Source organism: Haliaeetus albicilla, chromosome 13 (genome assembly GCF_947461875.1).
Source record: "Haliaeetus albicilla chromosome 13, bHalAlb1.1, whole genome shotgun sequence".
NCBI classification, from domain to species: domain Eukaryota; kingdom Metazoa; phylum Chordata; class Aves; order Accipitriformes; family Accipitridae; genus Haliaeetus; species Haliaeetus albicilla.
In genome coordinates, this window is record NC_091495.1 from 24766493 (window position 1) to 24786464 (window position 19972).

Here is a 19972-nt window from a genome sequence, read left to right on the forward strand (position 1 = left end):
AAACACAAAACAAAAAAAAACCAAAACACAACAAAAAGCCATCAATACAAACCACAAAACAAAACTACCACCAACAACAAACCCCCCAACAGCAAAAAAAAAAAAAAACCAGACCCAAAAAATCCACAGCATGGGCAAGATTACATGCACTATACAGCTGTAAGTCCTGTCCTTTTGACATTTTTCCTTTGCCTTCAAATTTTTTCCTTCAACTCCATAGCAATCCCTGTACTCCCCCCAAAGTTCCTTAGCTGTAGCCTATGGCAACTTCCCCCCTTAAGGGGTGGGGAAGAAAAAAAGGGGGGGGGGGAAGGAAGATCTGCCAGAGGAGATCACAGGTGTGCCAATACTGCAGAGCTAGCAAAGATTCACAGATCTCTGCTGGACTTTTATCAGAAAATAAAGGGAGGTTTCAGCAAGTTTCATTTCTTGCTTTCTATTCCACAGATTTGAATTTCAGCTGTGTAAGGTACAGCTGTAAAACAAGCATGTAAGAACTACCACAGTGATGAACAGAGGTGCACATGTACCTTGATCTGAAACCATGTTTGATCACTCAGTGATGAGTTTTGTGGACCGCAGCTGTAAAGACAGACTAGATTTCTGCTAGAAAGCAAAGCTCTCTTTCCCTTGTCAACAAGCTAGTAGCTTTCACAGTAATAGTCCCTAGGACTGAGAAGGAAAACAGAGATTGTTGGAATAAGTGTGTTGGCAAAGCAATACTTCACAAATGTAGGACTGTGAGTAGAAGCCAGACAGAGATTGCTTCTGTCTGCAGCCTCCTGAATCAAACCAATGATGGCTCAGCACAGAAAGCATTAGACTTTCTTACAGTGAGTGTTCGTGCTCTAGTCTATGTGTAGAAAGCCACTCCCATTACTGGAACATCATGGTATCATTCAAAAGAAGTCAGGAATGTGTTATCATGAAGATACATCTCTATCTCAATTTTCAGGTTTCGCTTAATCTCACTTCACACTAGTACTGAACAGCTCTGTCAAAACTCAGATGCAACCTATGGAACTTGCAGAGTACAGCAGTAAACCACAGCTCCTCATATAGGACAATCCTCATAAGGGTTATTAATGAGAGGTTAACCAGACTCCTCATTTATGCCTCATTTCAACAAATAGCTTGCTCAGACAGAATGGCACAGGAGCCAGCAAGTTGTTTTCAGGCAGTATCGATGTGTATCACCCCTTCATATGATGCCAGCTCCTACAGACCTGGTTCAGGAATCTCAGTAACACACTACAGAGTTTTGAAAAAGACTAAGGAAACACACTTTCAAAAAAAATAAAAAACAACACAAAAAACAACCACCAACCTGATAAACTTAGACTAACTTTATGCAGTAATAAAAAGTTCTAAAATAGCACACTTTACATGTTGAGAAGGGCACAATTTTCTCCTCCCCTCATTTCTATGAATCTCTAGAGCTGCACCTCAGACTCATTCATTAGATGTTATGTGTATCATGTTATGTAGGAGATCCAGACCTATCAGTGAATCCGTCAGTTCACCCATTTCTTTATAATGAACAGAGCCCTGCTATCCAGGTACAGCTCTCAAGTCAGGATCCAAGTTCCATCCACCCTTAGCTACTTGTATGTTCCCCCCAAATTCCTCTTTCCTGAAGTACTCTATTTCTTGCTTAACATACCTATTGTCACAGAATGAACAGCATCAGCAGACTGATCTGTTAAGCATTTTAACTCTTCAACACTAAGAGGAGATGTCTGGAAAAAAAAAGATAGGCATTTCTTTCTCATTTCATCCCCCCCCCCACATACACACACTCCAGTTCGGTCTTGCTTGGCTCACTTGGTGTTTCCAGCTTCTAGGACAGATGGGAAGAGGAGTCTTGCTCTTCTTATTCAGGACTTCTAGGGGCTGCTAGCATCTTGTTCAGGGACAGATCCAGTTCAAGGAGACAGACAGCATTTAGCTCCCAATAGCTTTCTAGCTCTAGCACACAAGTTCCAGGCTCAAGGTGTTTGTCCTTCTACCCAGTCTGCCTACTTTGCAGTACATCAAAGCCCCAGCAGAAGGTATCCAGTTATTGCAAGCGGGAAGCTGAAAGCAGTGGCTTGCACACAGCAGGCAGGTAAGGATTGGATGCTTAGATCAGTGTCACAGACTAAAGAATACACTCCAACTATACAGCTGATGTGGCAGTACGAAGTGCATAACTTTTGAAAAGCAGCAGCATTGAGATTGCTATTTTAGTTTTCTGTCACATGTGATCTATACAGGTAAGGAATACCCACACTGCCCACAAACTATAACAGCACAACAATTAGAAAATTTTGTTTAACAGACTTATTTTATTTTACATCTTGTTTTCTATCCATCATTCCAGTATAGTATATCAGTCACAAGTTTATTGGACAATTTTTGATGTTCAAAGTGGTTTTCTTCAGAAGCACCCAGATTGGCTTTTTAAAAATACAGTATTTTTACTCAAATTGTAAAATATTGATACTAATATTCTAACCTGGGTTCTAAAAACATACAAGAGATTAGGAACTCATGTTCCAAACTCTCATAAGGCAATTAATACATATTACAGAAGGACCTAAAGCAGAAAGATGAAACATCTTGCTTTTGGCATTACTCTGTCCCCTATTCACTTCTACAAGAAGCCTGCAATGACAACTGAGAGGAAAAAACATCAGACCTACACAAGTAAGTGTGCCAAAGAGCTGGAAGCCCCAGCTCAGATGGCTAGAATGTCAGGCATTTCCTCCCCTGCTGTATGTGACTGCATCTCCCAGCCAGAGGTCAAAAGCAGATTTGAGTTCCCAGTTTTGGGTTTTGTTTTATGTTTGTTTGTTTTAAATCAAGATGGTGTTTTCTTTGCCCTTCTAAAGTTATATGCCGATGCCAAACATGTTTAACATTTAACATATTAGTGCATTCATTTATAGCAGCTGCGATTCTGGCATATGTTTCTGACAAGTCATTTAAATTCTAACACCTTAAATTATGTAGATTGGTTTGTCACCATGACAACAATTTCTACATGTCTCTAGAACAACGTTGATCATACGAAAGTACTATCTGTTCTCTTCCTAACTGAAGCTAAAAGTTAGTGAAAGCTTTACCTCTTCTGGACAGAAAGGCAATATTTACATCTTTTAACATAAGTTGACGTAACACATCTGATTCTAGATAAGCTATATAATGTACATCATATAAGTTACTTGATGAATGAGAATGGAATTTTTCTTGGATTTGAATAGCAAGAATTTTAAAAATACTTTGAATACAGAACACTTGAGGGAATCTAGAACAACAGGGAAGAGAACACCCGCAGGAATTCGGGGGGGGGGGGGGGGTAGAGCTACTGCTTGTTGGCACTAAGGCTAAGAATGCCTTTGGCTGGGGGGTTTGGGGGTTTTTTTGAGAAAGCCATTCAACCTTGAGGTCAGTGCTTTGCCTATAAAACACCCATGCTCTCCCCAAGTATTTGTGTAGAAGAATCCTTTATCAGTAACTAGAAGCACAAACATGTGCCCAAAAATATATTGACAGTGAATAGACAGATGCGCCAGCATTTGGAGAGCACACATTTTGTTTTTAAGCATCCATAGAGGGCACACACATACCACCTATGCTCAGGTCCAGCATGTAAGGATACTGGCCAGGGTACCATCTCACTGCAGTGTCACCAGGAAAGGTGGAACTGAGTCCTGAAAAGCCCATTTACAACTAGGTAGTTTCCATGCTCTTAAACAGACATTTGGACTTTTGTTTATACTGTGAGCTGTACCCCTGCTAACACTCTGGAGAATTTGTCACCCTACTTTCTCAGACATCTTTGTAAGAGGAGCTTATAAAAAAGTTTTACGCAGGGCTTTTTTCTGGGGGGCAGGAGGGTGCAATCAAGCAACACCCGCTCATACTGAGCCTAGAAGGGCAGAGTTAACAGGCAAACAGGACTAATAAGCTCAGAACAAAACTTTCCACCTAGATCATTAGATCAGGCTGTCAGTGACAGATTACACAGCTAGACTGAAGCAGTCATGTCTACAAGAAAACTGAAATGGTTTTGCACACACATACCCCTTTTTAAAAGGGAAGGGCAGACTATGGATTTGTCACATAGCATCAGCCAGAGGTAATGCTACTAAATTAGTAAGGACTGATAACCTGCAGAAGAAAGGTTAGTAATGCAAAATCCCCTTAAAAAAAAAATAATTATTCCGCCCAACCCCATGGGAAGATGAGAAATAGTTAGCCACACGTCTGAAGAGATTCGGATGTGATTTTTAATTGTTATAATAGTAGTGCTGTTCTCCAAAGATGTACCTCTATCAGAAAAATAATCACAGCCAGTAATAATGAAAGGGCTGCTTCCTAGAGAGGTGCCTCACAGCTAGACCTAATGAGGTATTCACTTGACACAGAAGGAAACTTTGCCATTTCTAGGAAAGAAAATGGTCCCAGACTAAACATCTCATGCCCAAGGTGGTTGTAAGTGGGTAACAGCAATGGGATGAAAGAAGACAAACAGAAGGAGGCCAGGTCTTCCACTTGAAATGATCCACAATGTACAGTAAAACAGACTAACCAATGGAGCAAGTGGTGCGAGCGCTCAATGCACAACCCCATGATAGATCTAGGACAGTTACAACATTTTCCAGAGGTTATTACACTCAAGTCTTTGATACACTTCTGAATGTGGAAACAAACTAGAGACTTTCTCTACAGATCAGCACCACTGCTGGCAGCAGTGCTGAGCAGAACCTTGGGTTGAAGGTGATGGGGGCAAGAGCGCAGCTAGACCCCAAAAGTTTGACCAGCAATTAAAACTCCCTGCATTTACCAGCATAGAAAAAACAACAGTGAAAAGGCACGTCAAGTCCTGTACTGGATAAGTTAATGCACAGAACACTAAATATTATTATAATTAAAAAAAAAACAAACCTACATTTTTGGTAGGGGAATAATTTTGTTTTTCTTATCACACTAATACCACAATTCCATTGCAAATATTAATCATTTTGCTTTCTTACAGAGCAAAAATGTTACATTTGCAAATTATTTGATGGGGACATCTTCTATTACTGTATTAATTACCAAGTGCTTTTGTATGGAGAGGGGGGAAGAAATGTGTCATCTTCTAGTAGTGAATACAGATAAAACACAGGTTCATACACATTTTTTGGAATGTTTAAGTTGGACTGAGTTAAATTCTCATGCATCTTGAAAAGAGTACTCTTGGAACAGCTATACAAATATCCTTGCTCTATTTAAAAGCTGCTGGGGCAAACCAAGCTTATTAAGCATCCTATCTGCAGCCTGTTCTGAAGTAGGGCCAATGGAAGTTTTCCAGAAGCACTGCTCTTTTTCTCCTTTCTCCTCCCACCTTCCATCCTGAGCAAGAGATTATCCAACTTTACCAATGTTTCTCTGAAACTCAACTGGTTCACAGGATCTTGCTGACTCTAGACTCCATCCATCCATCTTGGAGACAAACATTTTGCTGGCAATGCTTCGTTCTATTGCATAGAAAAGTTAGTTTGATGCTGTGGAAGCTCCATAGTGTTCTATTTAGGAAAAAAACCAACAACAACAGAACTTCACAAAATAATTCAAGGTCTAAATTTGGAGACAAAGAGCTAAAATAGTTTGTCACCATGCTATACAACCATTCAGAATTACAAAACGGTGGTACATCATTCTTTTAAAGAGACAACTGTGAAGTCTACCAGAGATGATCAAACAAAAAACCACTCAAACAAAAAAAACCAAAAACCTTTCTTCTCCAATAAGTTTTTCCTCATTATTTTTAGAAACACAACTATTGTATTAAAGTTGTCATATTGACCAGTAAATCACTGATACTACTATCACTGGATACATTCACTCAACACTGAGTTATCTCTGTCAACATCAATGCTGCATATATCCAAACAAGAGTTGCCCTGTCAAAACAAGACCTGTGACCCAGCACAGCAAGTGCCACAGGAATACAGCTTCCTGCTAGTATGCAACATTATCTTAATGTTTACACACCATTCAATTTGAGATCTTTGCTCAGGTCTCTTCTGTCACAAGTAGATAACTTTTGATCCTTAAAATCAACACTTCATCTGGAAGCATTCTGCTAAAAGTCACCTGCTCCATTTTCTCCCTCTTCCCCCGTTTTAACAGAAGTTAGGGTCAAGCATTTATTGAAACCTGTAACTTGCCACTACAGTTAAAGTGGCCATACTTCAGCACAGCCTACTTGCCAACACGGAAAATAACATCTGAAAGGCACTGAACTTATCAAAACCAAGATCTTACCAGTTGTAAGATACCTGTCCTGTTCTCTTCCTTCTCTTACAGAGGCTCCAAGTACAGTAAGCTATCTTGTATTCAGTTTCAGATGAATGCAGAAAAGCATTTGAAACAGAAAAAGGCAAGAATGCTCCTTTGTCTCTAGGATCAACCACGCTTTGATCATCCACATCTTATGGCTAGCTTTGTAGGATGTATTTGTCACACAGTCCTATCCCAAGGCCTACAGTTAAGGTTACACTTCTGTCCACAGCAATCTCAGACGCTGCAAGTTTGAAGGAAACTGAAGTGTCACAAATTGAAGATCTAGTACCCTCTCCATAAGCATTACACACCCAAGGGATTTGGATGTAAGAAGGAAAGGCAAGAGTGGCATCTGCACAGCAGCTCATATGAGCAAGTGTAGCACAGAAAGACAGTTAAGTTCAGTTACTACACAGTAAAAACACCACGTTTACATAAAATGGCAAGTAAAAAAAATTGAAGTGTAAAGGTACAGTATTAGTTATAATTGAAGTAATTTCTGTAATGCTAACACTTCTAGTTTTCTAACCAGCTGCTCAGTTTTGGGTTCTTTCTTCAATCTTCCCTCCTAACAGTTTCTGCAATGCAGTTTCTTCCCCCCATTAATACAAACAGCATTATTCATAATCTAATTAAGCCTAAAATTAGGTGTCCAGCCACATCAATACAAAAATATGAAAGTCAGTTTTCTCTTTTGATATCTTTCTGAAACTTCTGCTAGGTTTTCTTACTGTCAGCTTGAAATTTCATGGCACAGATGTTCTCTGTGTGACAACTCATCTTAAAAACAGGACATGCTAAAAGAGCCAATACATTAGAAAAAGATCATACTTCCTTGATCAGGGAACAGTACTGTGAGGAGCTAGAGTCAGAAAAGTGACAAGTCCTGCAAATTTAACACTGCTCTGTTATGCTGTGAAGGCTACTGCACTGGCAGATGTGCCACTGTCACAAAACCCTCTCATCAGTTAATGAGCAAGTTCTCTTCCCTTTTGGTTTTTGGAAGATTTCTTTGTATATTCAAGTTTACATCAGTATTCCTACTCTGTACTATTTCCACATCAAACAGTTTTTCCTTCTCTATCTATGTTTTCAGAAACAAAGCCTGAAAGCTATACTGCCATTTTCCTCTCTGCTTCATGTGAAATTTTGCTTTCAAATGCATTTACTTGCTTTCAAATATATTTACTTGGCTCCCACAAGCATGTTCAAGGGTAAAATTTGGACCTTTGCCACAGTCGCATTCCTTATTGCAAATACATGCCAACCTTCAAAGTTCTGTTATTTGAGCAAAAACATATGTTAATTGTTACGCGAGAGGAGTGGAAAGTGTATCAGATTAAGCACATTTGAAAGTATTTCGCTCCTCTCCTTGCTTGATAATTCAGTATAAAGCTGGATTTATTCTGTTCTAGTTTTTCAATGTAGCCACAGCCATTAAGACCACACAAGTGAAGTTCAACACAAAATCAGACCTAAAACCAACCAAACAAGCATTCAGAATAAAATTACCTCCTCATATTTGTTATTCCAGGACTGGTCTAACAGGTATTGCAACATTTGCCAGCATAAAGTTATTCAGTTACATGTAAAAAATAATGGAATGCAAGGAGTATGTTGCAATAAGCCAGTTTAATAGATACCAGTGACTTAAAAGGCCTTTTCCTTTCACCTATGAAGGACAGCAGTGAATAGTGCAGAAAGGTACAAGCCAGGTAACCAAGAAGCAACTCTTCAAATAACAGTTTCAATAACTTGGTATCAGCAGCAGGTTTTACATGCAGAGATGCAAGTGAAGGGTGTTTATTTACCTAAAGCACTAATCGCATCTTTCATCAAAAAAGGTACAAATTTTATCCTTCACATATATTCTGAAGAAAGACTGGGCTTAACTTTGACATGGAAAATACTTATACTTTTGGTAGAGTATGAACCGATAAAGAAAGTCGATTGGTTTCTCCTCTTAGAGCTCAGGTGTGCACTGGGAGAACTCGAGATACACAGAAGCACTGCCTTTGCTATGGCTGGCAGCACTTATGCTCTCCGTGGTACTCGAGAACACCTTTGTCTGGGTGTTCTTGGTGTCACACCAGTACCTGGTATTATCAAAACAAACACTGCTACCAAATTACTTTCAAGAAGCAAGCTAGTACCAGGAAGTTTCTTACCTTTGAGAGAATCTGCAGACTGAAGTTTTTAGTAAATCCCAACCTGAAGTACAGCCCACCTGTGAAAGACTGGATGCCTCTGACCCACGACTTTCCCCTCCCTTCCCAGAGGGAAGAGGAGATAGCTGTTCTAGCAGGGAACATATTTTCAGGAGAGAGTTATCATTCCAAAGGCCTGCCACTGCCTCTGAAGGGGGAAGGCAGCAAGGCATGCCGCCTGCCCACAGATCCTGACCTGCTCTTATAGAGGAGGAGGAGGAAGAGCAGAACATCTTTGGGTTCCTGTTCTTTAAAGCTTTGCTGGGCCATCTGAACTGCTGCCAGGCTAGCATAGAGGGAGAGAAGGAAGAAGATCCCTGAACTGGCATACAGTCTTTGAAACTACTGAGGTTGGGTCACACCAGATACCACCTCCCAGCGATTCTTCATACATGCTAGGCAAGACTGAGATAATTGGACTGGCACTACACAACAAGTTTTGAGTGCTGCTACCTACCAATGCCCTACAAATGCATCCTGATGAATTACTTTCTTTCACTTCTCTCACCCCCAGTCCTCAGCATCTCGCACAAAGTCTGAAGAACTGACTCTTCTGTACCATCTGCACCTAATTCTTAGCAGATCATGACTGCAAGAATGTATAGATGCAGCTTATTAGACTTCTGCCTCTTACTGTGGCTCAGCAGACAGATGGCATCTCATCACTTTTCACCCTCTGGCCTTATTTTCCACAGTCCACTCCAGCAGCCCAAGTTCAACCAAGCTGTCATCATTAGCAGTCTCCTGAATAGAAGCCAGCTTTCCAAGCTCAAGAACACAGGATTTCCTGCACCATATCAGAGCAGGTACTCATCAAGACAATAACCAAAAGCAAAACATTTTAAACAACAACAAAAACCACCAACATAGGAATCTATTATTATTTAGGTACGCGATAGCTTTTCCAGACAGTTTCTTTCTAGCCCCAATGTGTGCATTTCCTCACAGCAGGATGGTTTGTGACCTCTATACCAACCTTCTATATGAAAAGTCACTGACAGTCCATGTAGAGAAGCAGACACTTTAAGCCTGGTAATGGAGTTGTGAGACCTCTAAGGCATAAACGAGCTTTATTCTCATACTAAATCCAAAACATAGCACTGTACCAGCTACTAGGAAGAAAATTAACTCTATTCCAGCCAAAACCAGGACAATGCTGTATGGTACTCCATTCAAGTAACAAGTCTTTGGATGCTTGCAGTATGTCTACACAAAGATTAGTTAGAAGTTAGCTATCAACTTCCATGACAAAACCAATCCTTTCCAATGTATCTAATCCTACGGTTTCCCAGGAAAACAAGGGCAAGGGGTGAGGACGACAACTGCCTTCAGTACCTGTATTATTGAGACCCCCCCATTAACCTCTCGGTACTTTCTTGCAAATAGACATCAGCACCCCTACAGAAGTTACATACATTAGAGATTAAAACAGATGCTTCCTATTACAGGCTTCCCCAGCTGAGGGCAGAGCAAGACTTTGGGAGACAAAATAAAGAACATGGCTTTTGGGCCTTGTCAACAATATCTAAGCAACATGATGTTAAACCCATGCAGCCTGATTTTGGGAAGGAAGGACAGATAAAGTTGTCTTATTTGCCTTATGTGGCTTGTTTAAGTGAACTGGGGTACAAACAGGATGAAATAGGTAGGCAAAGAAAGCAAGGAAAGGAGGCAGGGAAAGGTAAAGGTAAAAGAAAATATGAAGAGCCCAGGAAGGCAGGCAGACACGAGCCAATAGGGAAAGAAAGATCCTATATGACGCTAACAAGAAAACTTTGGGTTAGCTGAGTAAGCAAGCTAGAACTGATACCAAGCCCAGAAGGGAAGACCACACAACCTGAAAAGCTTAAGTATAAGACAAACTAGAAGTAAAAAAAAATAAGGAAGATGACTAGAGAGGCACTTGAAAGGGAAGGTGCAAGCACAAAAAGACACAAGAAATCAAAGTACATGCAAAAGCCCTAACCCCTTAGCACATACACATTCATATCTGGAAATGGGACTGCAGATTTTGGCTCACCGCTTGTTATTTGCCAGATTGTATTTATGGAACAGATTCCACGTCCGCAGGCAAAGATAGCTTTCAGTGAGCTGCACAGGTTGATTGAGCTGGCAACTACAGCTAACACTATGCCATTAGCACCAGCATCTCCTGTGCATGGACCTATGTATACTTAGTATGGTTGGGGGAGCCTAACTGCACCCTTCCTTCTTCTTTCAAGGTAACAACAAAAAATCCAACAAGAAAGAAAACAAAAAAAATAGAGAGACAGAGAGAAAGAAGACAGAAAATCCACAGAACTCATTTTAATCAGAACAAGCAAACCACACTGGTCTAGCACCACTGGCCTCTATAATAGCCTTGCCTCCACTACTCAGGAAACTGAAAGACGGGTCCTCGGTTAAATGAATTTATACAGCCCAAGATAACTTGTCATAGCTATGCAACTTTAATGAAATTGCTTGAGCCAGAATTTCTCTAGATGCCATTGTATACTAATTTTCTAGGTTCCAATTTGTCAAATATTCTGTAAAGTTATAAATCTATTTCAGCTGTGCTTTTAATAGTACTACCAAAAAAAAGTTCACTTGATGGGACCCTCCCAATTACCTCCATAATTAGAATGAAAGCTACCTGACCCATTTTCTCCTCAGCAGGATGGGGTTAAGTATCTTCCCTTGCCTCAGCTGTGTTATGGAAGTTCATCAACATGTGAATGATACACAAACTTATAATGAATATCAAAAATCCTGCAAAGTGACACGTCACTGAACAACACAAAACATTCTCAATTGCTTAATAAGTATCTTCAAAGTAGAAAACACATGGAAGTAGCTGCTTAAATGACACTTTTCTTCTTTTAAGTTTTCTTCAGAAACTCCTGTTATGGTGTACCCATCAATCAGGTGCTCAACTTAAGTCTTTTTAATCACACTGTGTATTAATTATCCATATCAAGTATGGTGAGGAGATGGAACTTAGACTACCCTGTCTTGGTCCCACTTTCCATGGTAGCAGGTTCTATTAAAGTATTTCAGGATTTAAATTACTAGTTTCAAATCTTCCTGCCATTATCTTTAACAGACAAGCCAAAAGAGTGAAGTATACATCAGTACTTTGGATTTCAGTAAAATCTTAATTAGACATATTTAACAGATCTTATGAATCACCTCTTTTTACATGACACTACAGTTAAAGACTTAGCTTGCCTTGAAGAAACTGAAATCTTTCTCCATTTTAACATGCTGAAAGAGCCCTCTTGTTTGCATGCTACCTAAGTTGTGTTTCAGGTGGATTTTCTGAATGGATGAATTCAACTTTCAGACTATGAACTCTGAAAGCCTGAAATACTCAAACAGCAAATACTGGCTCAGACACACCAAAGTGGCTATCCTGTTCTACCTAAGAGACTTTGCTTGCTTACCAAACAGGGATGGGTCAAGTGCAAGGGGAAAAATAGTTATTCTTCTTTTCCATTAGGTTAGGTACAGGATGAAGCATGCATTTTAATTACCAAAACAAGAAGTAATGTATTTAAAGAAATAACCTCCATAAGCTGTTAGCATTCAATTCCCAATCCTAGTCAGAGCAAGAGGGAATAAACATTTACAGTGCAAAACACAGTAGGCAGATTTGACTGACTACAGCTGTCAAATGCAGACAAATCAAAGTTATGCTATGACTTCTGCCCTTCTATTAAGAAATATGGATGGATTTAATTTCAAACATTCCTCAGCAGTAGGGTTGGATAGTCTGAGGATGCAAATGCAAATTCACATTCTTATAAGTAAAGGCTGGACTGTTACAACACTCAAGTTATAACTGCCAGATTTCTGGTATTTAAGGGTACCATTGTTGTTTCATCACTTGCATCAACTATCCTTCCTGTCTGTCAAGGATTAAAAAAACAGCAGGTCCTAAACTCTTCTACTTGTGCCCTATAGTCTGAGGCTTTGGAATAACACCCTCCCCACTCCCCAAAAAAGAAATAAAACCAAGAAAACAAATAAACAAAAAAGAAAATTACACCTCTGAAAAACAACCGCACCATCACTGTCATACCAAATAGTTTACTTGGAGAATATTGTTACCTCATGGGTAAGTTTAAAATGCTATTCTTTTTAAAACAGGAATTCAGCTGAAACAAGAGGTTACTGAAGGAAAGCTACTCAAAGAATCAACCTGCTTTAGCTACACCATTCCACAAACTAAGTCCATTTCTTCCGAGCCTGCAAAAAAAAAAAAAGGCATCCCACAGCAGATTTTCTTAGCAAGTTAAACACATGATGAATTGTCATGCCAATAGAGTCCTGCTAAACTACTGCAGACTTAGTCATGCATTCACAAGTAAAAAAAGAAGTGGTGAGTAAGGTTACTTAAGAACCCATATATGCTACTGCCCACTACTACAGCAACAAACAAGAGGCCAACAAAGGTTGTGCCTCTCCTCTTCCTAGAGCTAAAAAAACACAAAAAAATGCACACAAAGCACTTGTACGCTTTTAGTGACCAACATCATGACCGTCAATGAACATTTCCGCCAGCTACAGTTTTTTCCACAACTTCTCCTCGTTTCAAGTCTGTAGCTTGAAAACAGTTTTCTTATCACAAAACAAGTACGACAGATGACATCACATCACACTTCCTTAACTTAAACATAGTAACTTTAAATATGGTTAGTAGCCTTGTAAATACATTTACTGTTGCAATATGACTTTAAACATTGGTTTAAAGTAGACTAATTAAGCAGGTTCACTCCACTAATCAACTTGTGCATGTTCCTGGATACTTTGGATAATAAACAGTAATTACAGCATCATAGAAAGGGCCCTAGATCAAACCTTTGATAGCTGTTCAAAACAATTCTAGAAATACACCATGGGAATTTAATTCCAACTGGATATACTTGAGCCAACTCATTTCCAGTTCAGCCATAAGCAAACAAGAAAACCCCAAACAAAAATATCCATCACGTATGTGTGCAGAAGCATAAACATATGTGGCCTAATGCAAGTCTAATCAAAGGAACATGGAAACTGAAAAATACAAGCAATTAAAGTAATGCTACATTATGTAAACCTAAAGAAAATAGCGATTCATGCATTCATATAAGAAAAAAGTAAGTATTATCAACAACTACTTTTTCTACGCCTTTGCTATTAAGATCCACTGTGTTTATTCACGGTTCAGTCATATCAATACATCTAAAGAGAGTTTTCCACACTGCTTTACAGCTAAAGATATGTGAAGGTAGGTACCATGAACTATGAACAGAATTGTTTTAGTCTCAAAATCTGCAAACATCGTAACACACAAAGTATTAGTTTCTTCCATTCTTAAACCTATGCATTTGGCAGGCCTAGCTTACTGAAGTCCCGTCTTCCTTTAAAATATACAACTGTCTTCTGAAAAGTACCAGACCACAGGTATCTGAAACTACCCAAGTCATCCTGAAACATATTAAACTAGGCCCTAGCTTTTCATCAAATGCACAGAAAAATTACTAACTCTGAATTACTGAAGACAAGTGCTTACCTTCAATCCTTTTTAAGGCCGACAGGCAAGTATCCCGGCTTGGAAATTCAAATGGATTATTACAGGTCCGAATGGTGTCACATTCGCATTTCCCGCTGATTATGTTACAACCTGTTATAAGGTTTTCATTGCATGGTTCAAATCCAAGAAGCTGATCATCATCCCAGTTTTCATCTAAAATAAACAAACAAACTCTCTCACTATTGGATTTCGGCTGCAGTATGTAAATTCAGCTGCTTTGGAGTTTGGTGCGATTTACTTCAAGTTCAATGCAGTGCTAAACAGAAGATAACAAATTTAAAAAAATAATGGATTAATCTATACTGTGGGATTTGCCAAATACCATGTTTTGCAGCTGTTCTATTGCCCATTTTGCTACAGCTACTGGCATTGTTTACTTCCATCTGTATGAAAAACTATGACGTCTTGCAGAAATGCATAGCTGCAGTACAAATGAGTGCTATTCTAACTGAAATAACTTTCGCAGATACTTGAAGTTATATTTATCATGGAAGTGAGAATGTTGGGACAGAATCTGCAGCTGTTACAGAAGTCAAAATTGAGTTAGAAGGAGAGCATTTTTAAACCCGATTAAAAAATACATCACATAGAATTCACTCCACAGAGATAACTTTTTAATAAAAAAATACTGCAAGATGCCAGGCCTCTGATTCTGTAATATGACCAAAAGTGAGTTTTCCAGCACTCCTGGATTACCATCCATACTCTAGGAGAATCGCTCAAGCACATCACACTCCTTGCTGTCAAGGGCAGGGGGATAGTTGGGCTGGAACAAGTCTCTCTGCTCAAATAATTCTGCTCCTTTTGCATCAGTCCCATCAAATGCATGTAACCAATGTTCCCACTGTACAACTGACCATTTTCCTTTTAGAAGGCTACATGCAACAAGAATTTTATTTTTTTTTTCTTCCAGGAAGCAATAAATCCAGTCGATCCAGAGTTACACCAAGATTACCAGTCCTAAAAAGTCTCAGCTTCCTTAGGTCAAGTGCATATACAGCAACAGCCCACCAATGCACAAGTTTAAGCAAGACACATGCTTTTTATGCAAAATAAACTAGGCATTAGGTATTCTTCGCTATAGAGCGCCAGATCATTTTCCAGCCTTGTCTGTCTACCAAAACAAGTACTACAGAATAGTCACACCAAGTAGTCCACTAACTTCTAGTAATGACAAAAGGAACAAATACCTATTTTCAATCTTTACATCCTTATATTCCACATCTTTACATCCTTATATTCACATTGTGCCTTCTAGCAATTTTATACACTATCAACAAGCAAGTTTCCAATACAGATCCTGCCAAGAAACACTTCAAAAAAGTTAAGACATCTTCCAGCTATGAAGGGTGGGGTTTGTTGTTGTCGTTGGGGTTATCAGAAGCTGTCCTCCAGTATGGGCGGCCGCAGCCAAGTACCAACTGTTTGTCATTCAGTAGTCTGACACTTAAAAGAAGTCTAAAAGCTGACAGTAGATAACAGTATATACACACACACATACTGACATTGACATGCAAGTACTGTCCACCCACAGAAACATGCAGAATATTCACTAACCTGCTGTTTTCCCTGTTTTGGGGAAAAAACAACTAACACCTGGAAAGAGCTGTTTACCACTTAAATATTGTACACGACCTACAGAAAGCGTCACAGCAGATTCTCACAGGTACGTTGTTCCGCCCTGTACAACCAACTGCTTGCTTTCTGTTACAAGTTGGCAAAGTAACCTGCTGACAAAAAGCACTGAATAAACAACCAAGTCAATTTTAGACATGAAGAAGGGAACCTCCATGGGAACCTCATGGCTCTTCTACTCCATAAAAATAGCAAAGGAAGAGTAGTCATTAACCCCAGGAAGTAATTTGTCTTCCCCCCAGTTAAAGTTAACCTATCATCCCATACAGCAGCTGTATCAATAAAAGTCAAAGGAAGCATAGAAGTTCCTAAAGAGAAGCTATTAAAATTTTTTCAAGAGAAGATGCTGCTTCAGTAATGCTTGGGACACTTTCATTGTGAGGAGGCCATGCATGCAGAGGGAGGGAAAAAAAAAAATCCATGCGAATTTGGAGAACAATAATACATCCTGTTTTTGAGAAGCCGGAATACAGCCTGGACAATTTGTATTTTACAAATCACAGCAGTAATCCACGTAACGACAAGAACAAAAGAGGCTACAGCTATGCTCCAAGACTTGGTGTTTCAACTTCTGTAACCGCAGGGACCACAGCTTCATCCGGACCGGTCCGTTTAACGCTCTGAAGAAAAGGGTTTGAATTGCTCCTTGTTTCTGACATGCAGGCTCTCCTCCCCAGCAGGGTGTCCGGGCCAGGAGCTCCCGCGGCCCCGGCGGCCGCGGGGCCCACGAGGCAGCGTGGCCTCGCGCTGCTCTCCTCCCCACCAGCCCCCTGAGACCAGCCCAGCGCAGACAGGGAGGGCACGCAGACTTTCGCTTTTCCAGCGCACCGCTTTGGAGCATTTGTGCGGTTTTGCCCTGTGGTATTTCAGCACTACGTCTTTTCAAGGCTGACAGGACCAGCAGGATCCCCGTCACACAAGAGCTGCTCGCCCCATGTAAGGTGGGGCCCAACTGGCGCGGAAAGCAGAGCCATCCCTTTCTCACGGCAAAACGCCTCGATGCAGATGTACCACACGCTGTGGCGCTACCCACAATATTATCTGATTTCCAGGACAGATTAGTGTTTGATCTCTCACCTGCCACCTCTCGCAGCTTTTCAGACAGGCACAGAAAAGGAGGTACACAGGAAGCGCATGGCCCCATACAGTCAAGTCTTCAGTGCCACACGCCTCAAAAATTAGCTTGGTAGCCATTAAGAGGATGGAAGAGAAGAGAAATCCCTCAGTAATACTTGCAGACTATACATCTAACATGCTGAATCTTGAAACAAGGTATTTTTCATTACTTAGAGGGAATACAAAAAAGCCCCATTCAGACAGGAAGAATGCAAATCCAGTTTAGCCTGGACATCTTTTACCAGACTGCTTTTCACACAGTTTCATTTAGAAACAAGATTTCCATCAATGAAGGAGCAAGCACGTAACAAGAAAAAAAAGCTTATTCTAGTTTAGTAAATGAATGCCAAGTCTAGCATGATCTTTCATGCAGACTTAAGACTCATTTTCCTAGCTGATTTTGTCCTTTTATGAACAGAAGTTAAAGGTCCTGTTAAATGAATACTTACTTGTTTACCACTTAAGAGTAACCCTCAGAAGTCACATCAGTATACGCAAAATTCTTTGGAATGAAAGGTACAACCACATGAAAGCACTTGCACGAGCTAAAGGGATGAATCCAGTGTCTCACTTTAATTCAAAGCATTAATTACTTGATGCAAAGGCATCTAGTGCTCTGCTTGATACAGATAAATGGTGGCCCAGTACAGCATGCTTGTTCCTTTAGAGGTCAGCAATATTTCAGCTAATAATGGAAACATGTCTTGAACAAAGTCTAGGCTCTGTGAAACATATAACCTAGCCTCTATTATTCCCAAAATCATCATGTCCTGCGGACTATTCCAAAAAACTAAGTTTTACACACCAGTAATTTAGAGACCTGGGACAGTTCATGAACAATTCCAGACTGTAGCACAAACATTTTTCCTGCATTCTCTGTTTGACCTCCTCTATGGCTTCCTTTTCAGGACACTGCTCTTTCACGTGTACCTCTCAAAAATCTGGATGGTATGAAGGAAGAAATTGAGATACAATCATTTGTGAATGCTTTACTCCTCTGCAAGCAGGGTTGACAAAACCCAAATGTAAGAATCGAAGAGCCTCTCAAACCTCAGTACACACATCCTATCCACTAGCTAACTTCTAGGACACTTAAAAATACAAAAATCAAGTAGGTGTTTAACATTCTTAAGTTTTTAGAAACAATCCAGCTGAAGAGCAGCCAAAGTAAATTGTTAGTTTTCATCCAAACTGACCTTAGTTTAGCTGCAATTTCCACCATCTCATTATGCTGGCATGATCAGGTAGGGGCAAAAAGAAGGGAAGGGCTATTCTTTTTAGCAGTCCTGAGTTGACATTGGACAGTTGTTACATAGCCACTGAACTACCTTTTGCACACGTCTAGAAGCGGTTCAAATGCTCCCAGTAGGCTGATAACTACAGCTTGAAAGTCACTCTTTCAAATCATTTCTATCCACATGCAGTCCCCCACTCTCTCCAACTAATTCAGGCAAGTTCCCTTTCCAGACAATAAAGTAGTTCTGCATTTACTCAGACAAAAATTAAGTCTTGGACGCAATACTTTTTTAATTCTTCTAAGTGTGCTTTCATACCATAAGGAAACGATGGGCGGGGAGGCACCATCTTAATTCAAAACTTTTTTCATTTTCTTCCATCACTCATATAATCACTTGCTTTCTGCAAAGCAAACATTTCAGCTTGCTAACAATTCAAGTGCTGCTCTGGGTTGCTGAACTCCCAAGGCCTGTCATAGCATGCATCTAAAGTAGGGAAGAGGATTAAGGCATTAACAAGTTGAACAAGAGGTCCTTAAACAACAGGTCCAGTCTGGGAAACAGACTGAGAAATATGTCTCTGGTAAGCAGCATTCCATCACTACTTTTGTGCTAAATCCTACATACCAGCACTCACAACACAGCACTCATAACACATTATGTAAGGCATAATGCTCATGATTGAAGCAAGCATTTATGTCTTCTTCACCTGAAGAGCTGCTTGTGTTTCCAGGAAAGCATCCAGCTATGAGAAACTAACTTGGAGCCTTATTTTTAAAGTACACAGTAGCTCACTATAGTTGTATTTATTGTCCCCATATGCAAAGGATCATCTCAAAACAGGTGCAACTTAAAAGTACCAGGAAAGATCTTTTCAGAGACTCCTTCTCTGTTGCTTAAATTTTTTGCTCTCCCTCCCTTGAAGTCCTCAATTCCTTCTGCCTGCCACAGAATTTTCTCTTTTGTGCCCCAACCCTTCTCCTCCTTTCTGGACATTTAATGAATATCAGCTATTGTTTGGAAAACAATATACTGTTCTCCTTCACTGTTTATAAAGTTAATGCATCACCTCAAACCTACAAGCAACATACTGTTATGGTCACTGATGTACCACTGTTGAAAACTAATATTCAAGCATTGCACCCACAATAATCTTAAATTACAGTTCGGGGGGGGGGGGGGGGGGGGGGGCACTAAACATAACTGGAGTGAATCGAGTGAACTCCCATAATTTACATTTGTCTGCAGCACGTTACTCAGCTATTTCTGCCTTTTTTAAAGTGTGACAGGCAGGTTCTCAGGATGCTGAAAGAGCAAAGACACCATCCAATACATTGCTGATCTGAAACAGTCCAAGTCACATCTTACAGACTCTTGCATCCTTTTAAATCCTGCATTTGAAGGAGGAGAGAGAATGGGTTTCACAGTGACACAGAATTGATCCTTACTGGGCCTGGTACTGCCCTCTGGGAAGGTGGGAACCTTTCAGAAGCTTCTCCATCAAACCAGACCCAAGGTCTGCGCCCCACCGCTCCAGCACACTGGTATACAGAACAGCATTTTCAAATCAGTGGTATTCATTAAGATGGTATGAGACTCTGAAAGGATTCTACAGACTTTCTAAAATAAAAAAGAGGAAATACTTCTTGCCAGTAGGCTTTGGCTTCTCTTTGAACAGGAAAAAAGAACGAAGGAAAGGAAATTCATGTTTTGGAGGAGCTGAACAATAGAAATGACTAATCACCACTAAAGAATGCTTGAAACCCAGCCCCAGACCTTGAAAAGCAGCAGAAAGGAAGGCTAGCCTTGAAGTGAGTTTGAGCTCATGCACTGGCTGCAATCCTCTTCCCTCTCACAGCTTACTCCTTCAGTAAATTCATGAATCGGGGACCAGAGCCGGCAGAAAC

General features: G+C 40.2%; 1 protein-coding gene across 1 annotated transcript in view; it reads right to left on the bottom strand.

Moving 5' to 3' along the window:
• The window catches only part of CRIM1 (cysteine rich transmembrane BMP regulator 1), a 202716-nt gene that overhangs the window by 174348 nt on the left and 8396 nt on the right, over positions 1-19972 (bottom strand). The window contains exon 2 of the mRNA XM_069800536.1: positions 14059-14232. Coding sequence (XP_069656637.1) covers positions 14059-14232 — 174 coding nt within the window. The remainder of the gene's footprint in view (positions 1-14058; positions 14233-19972) is intronic.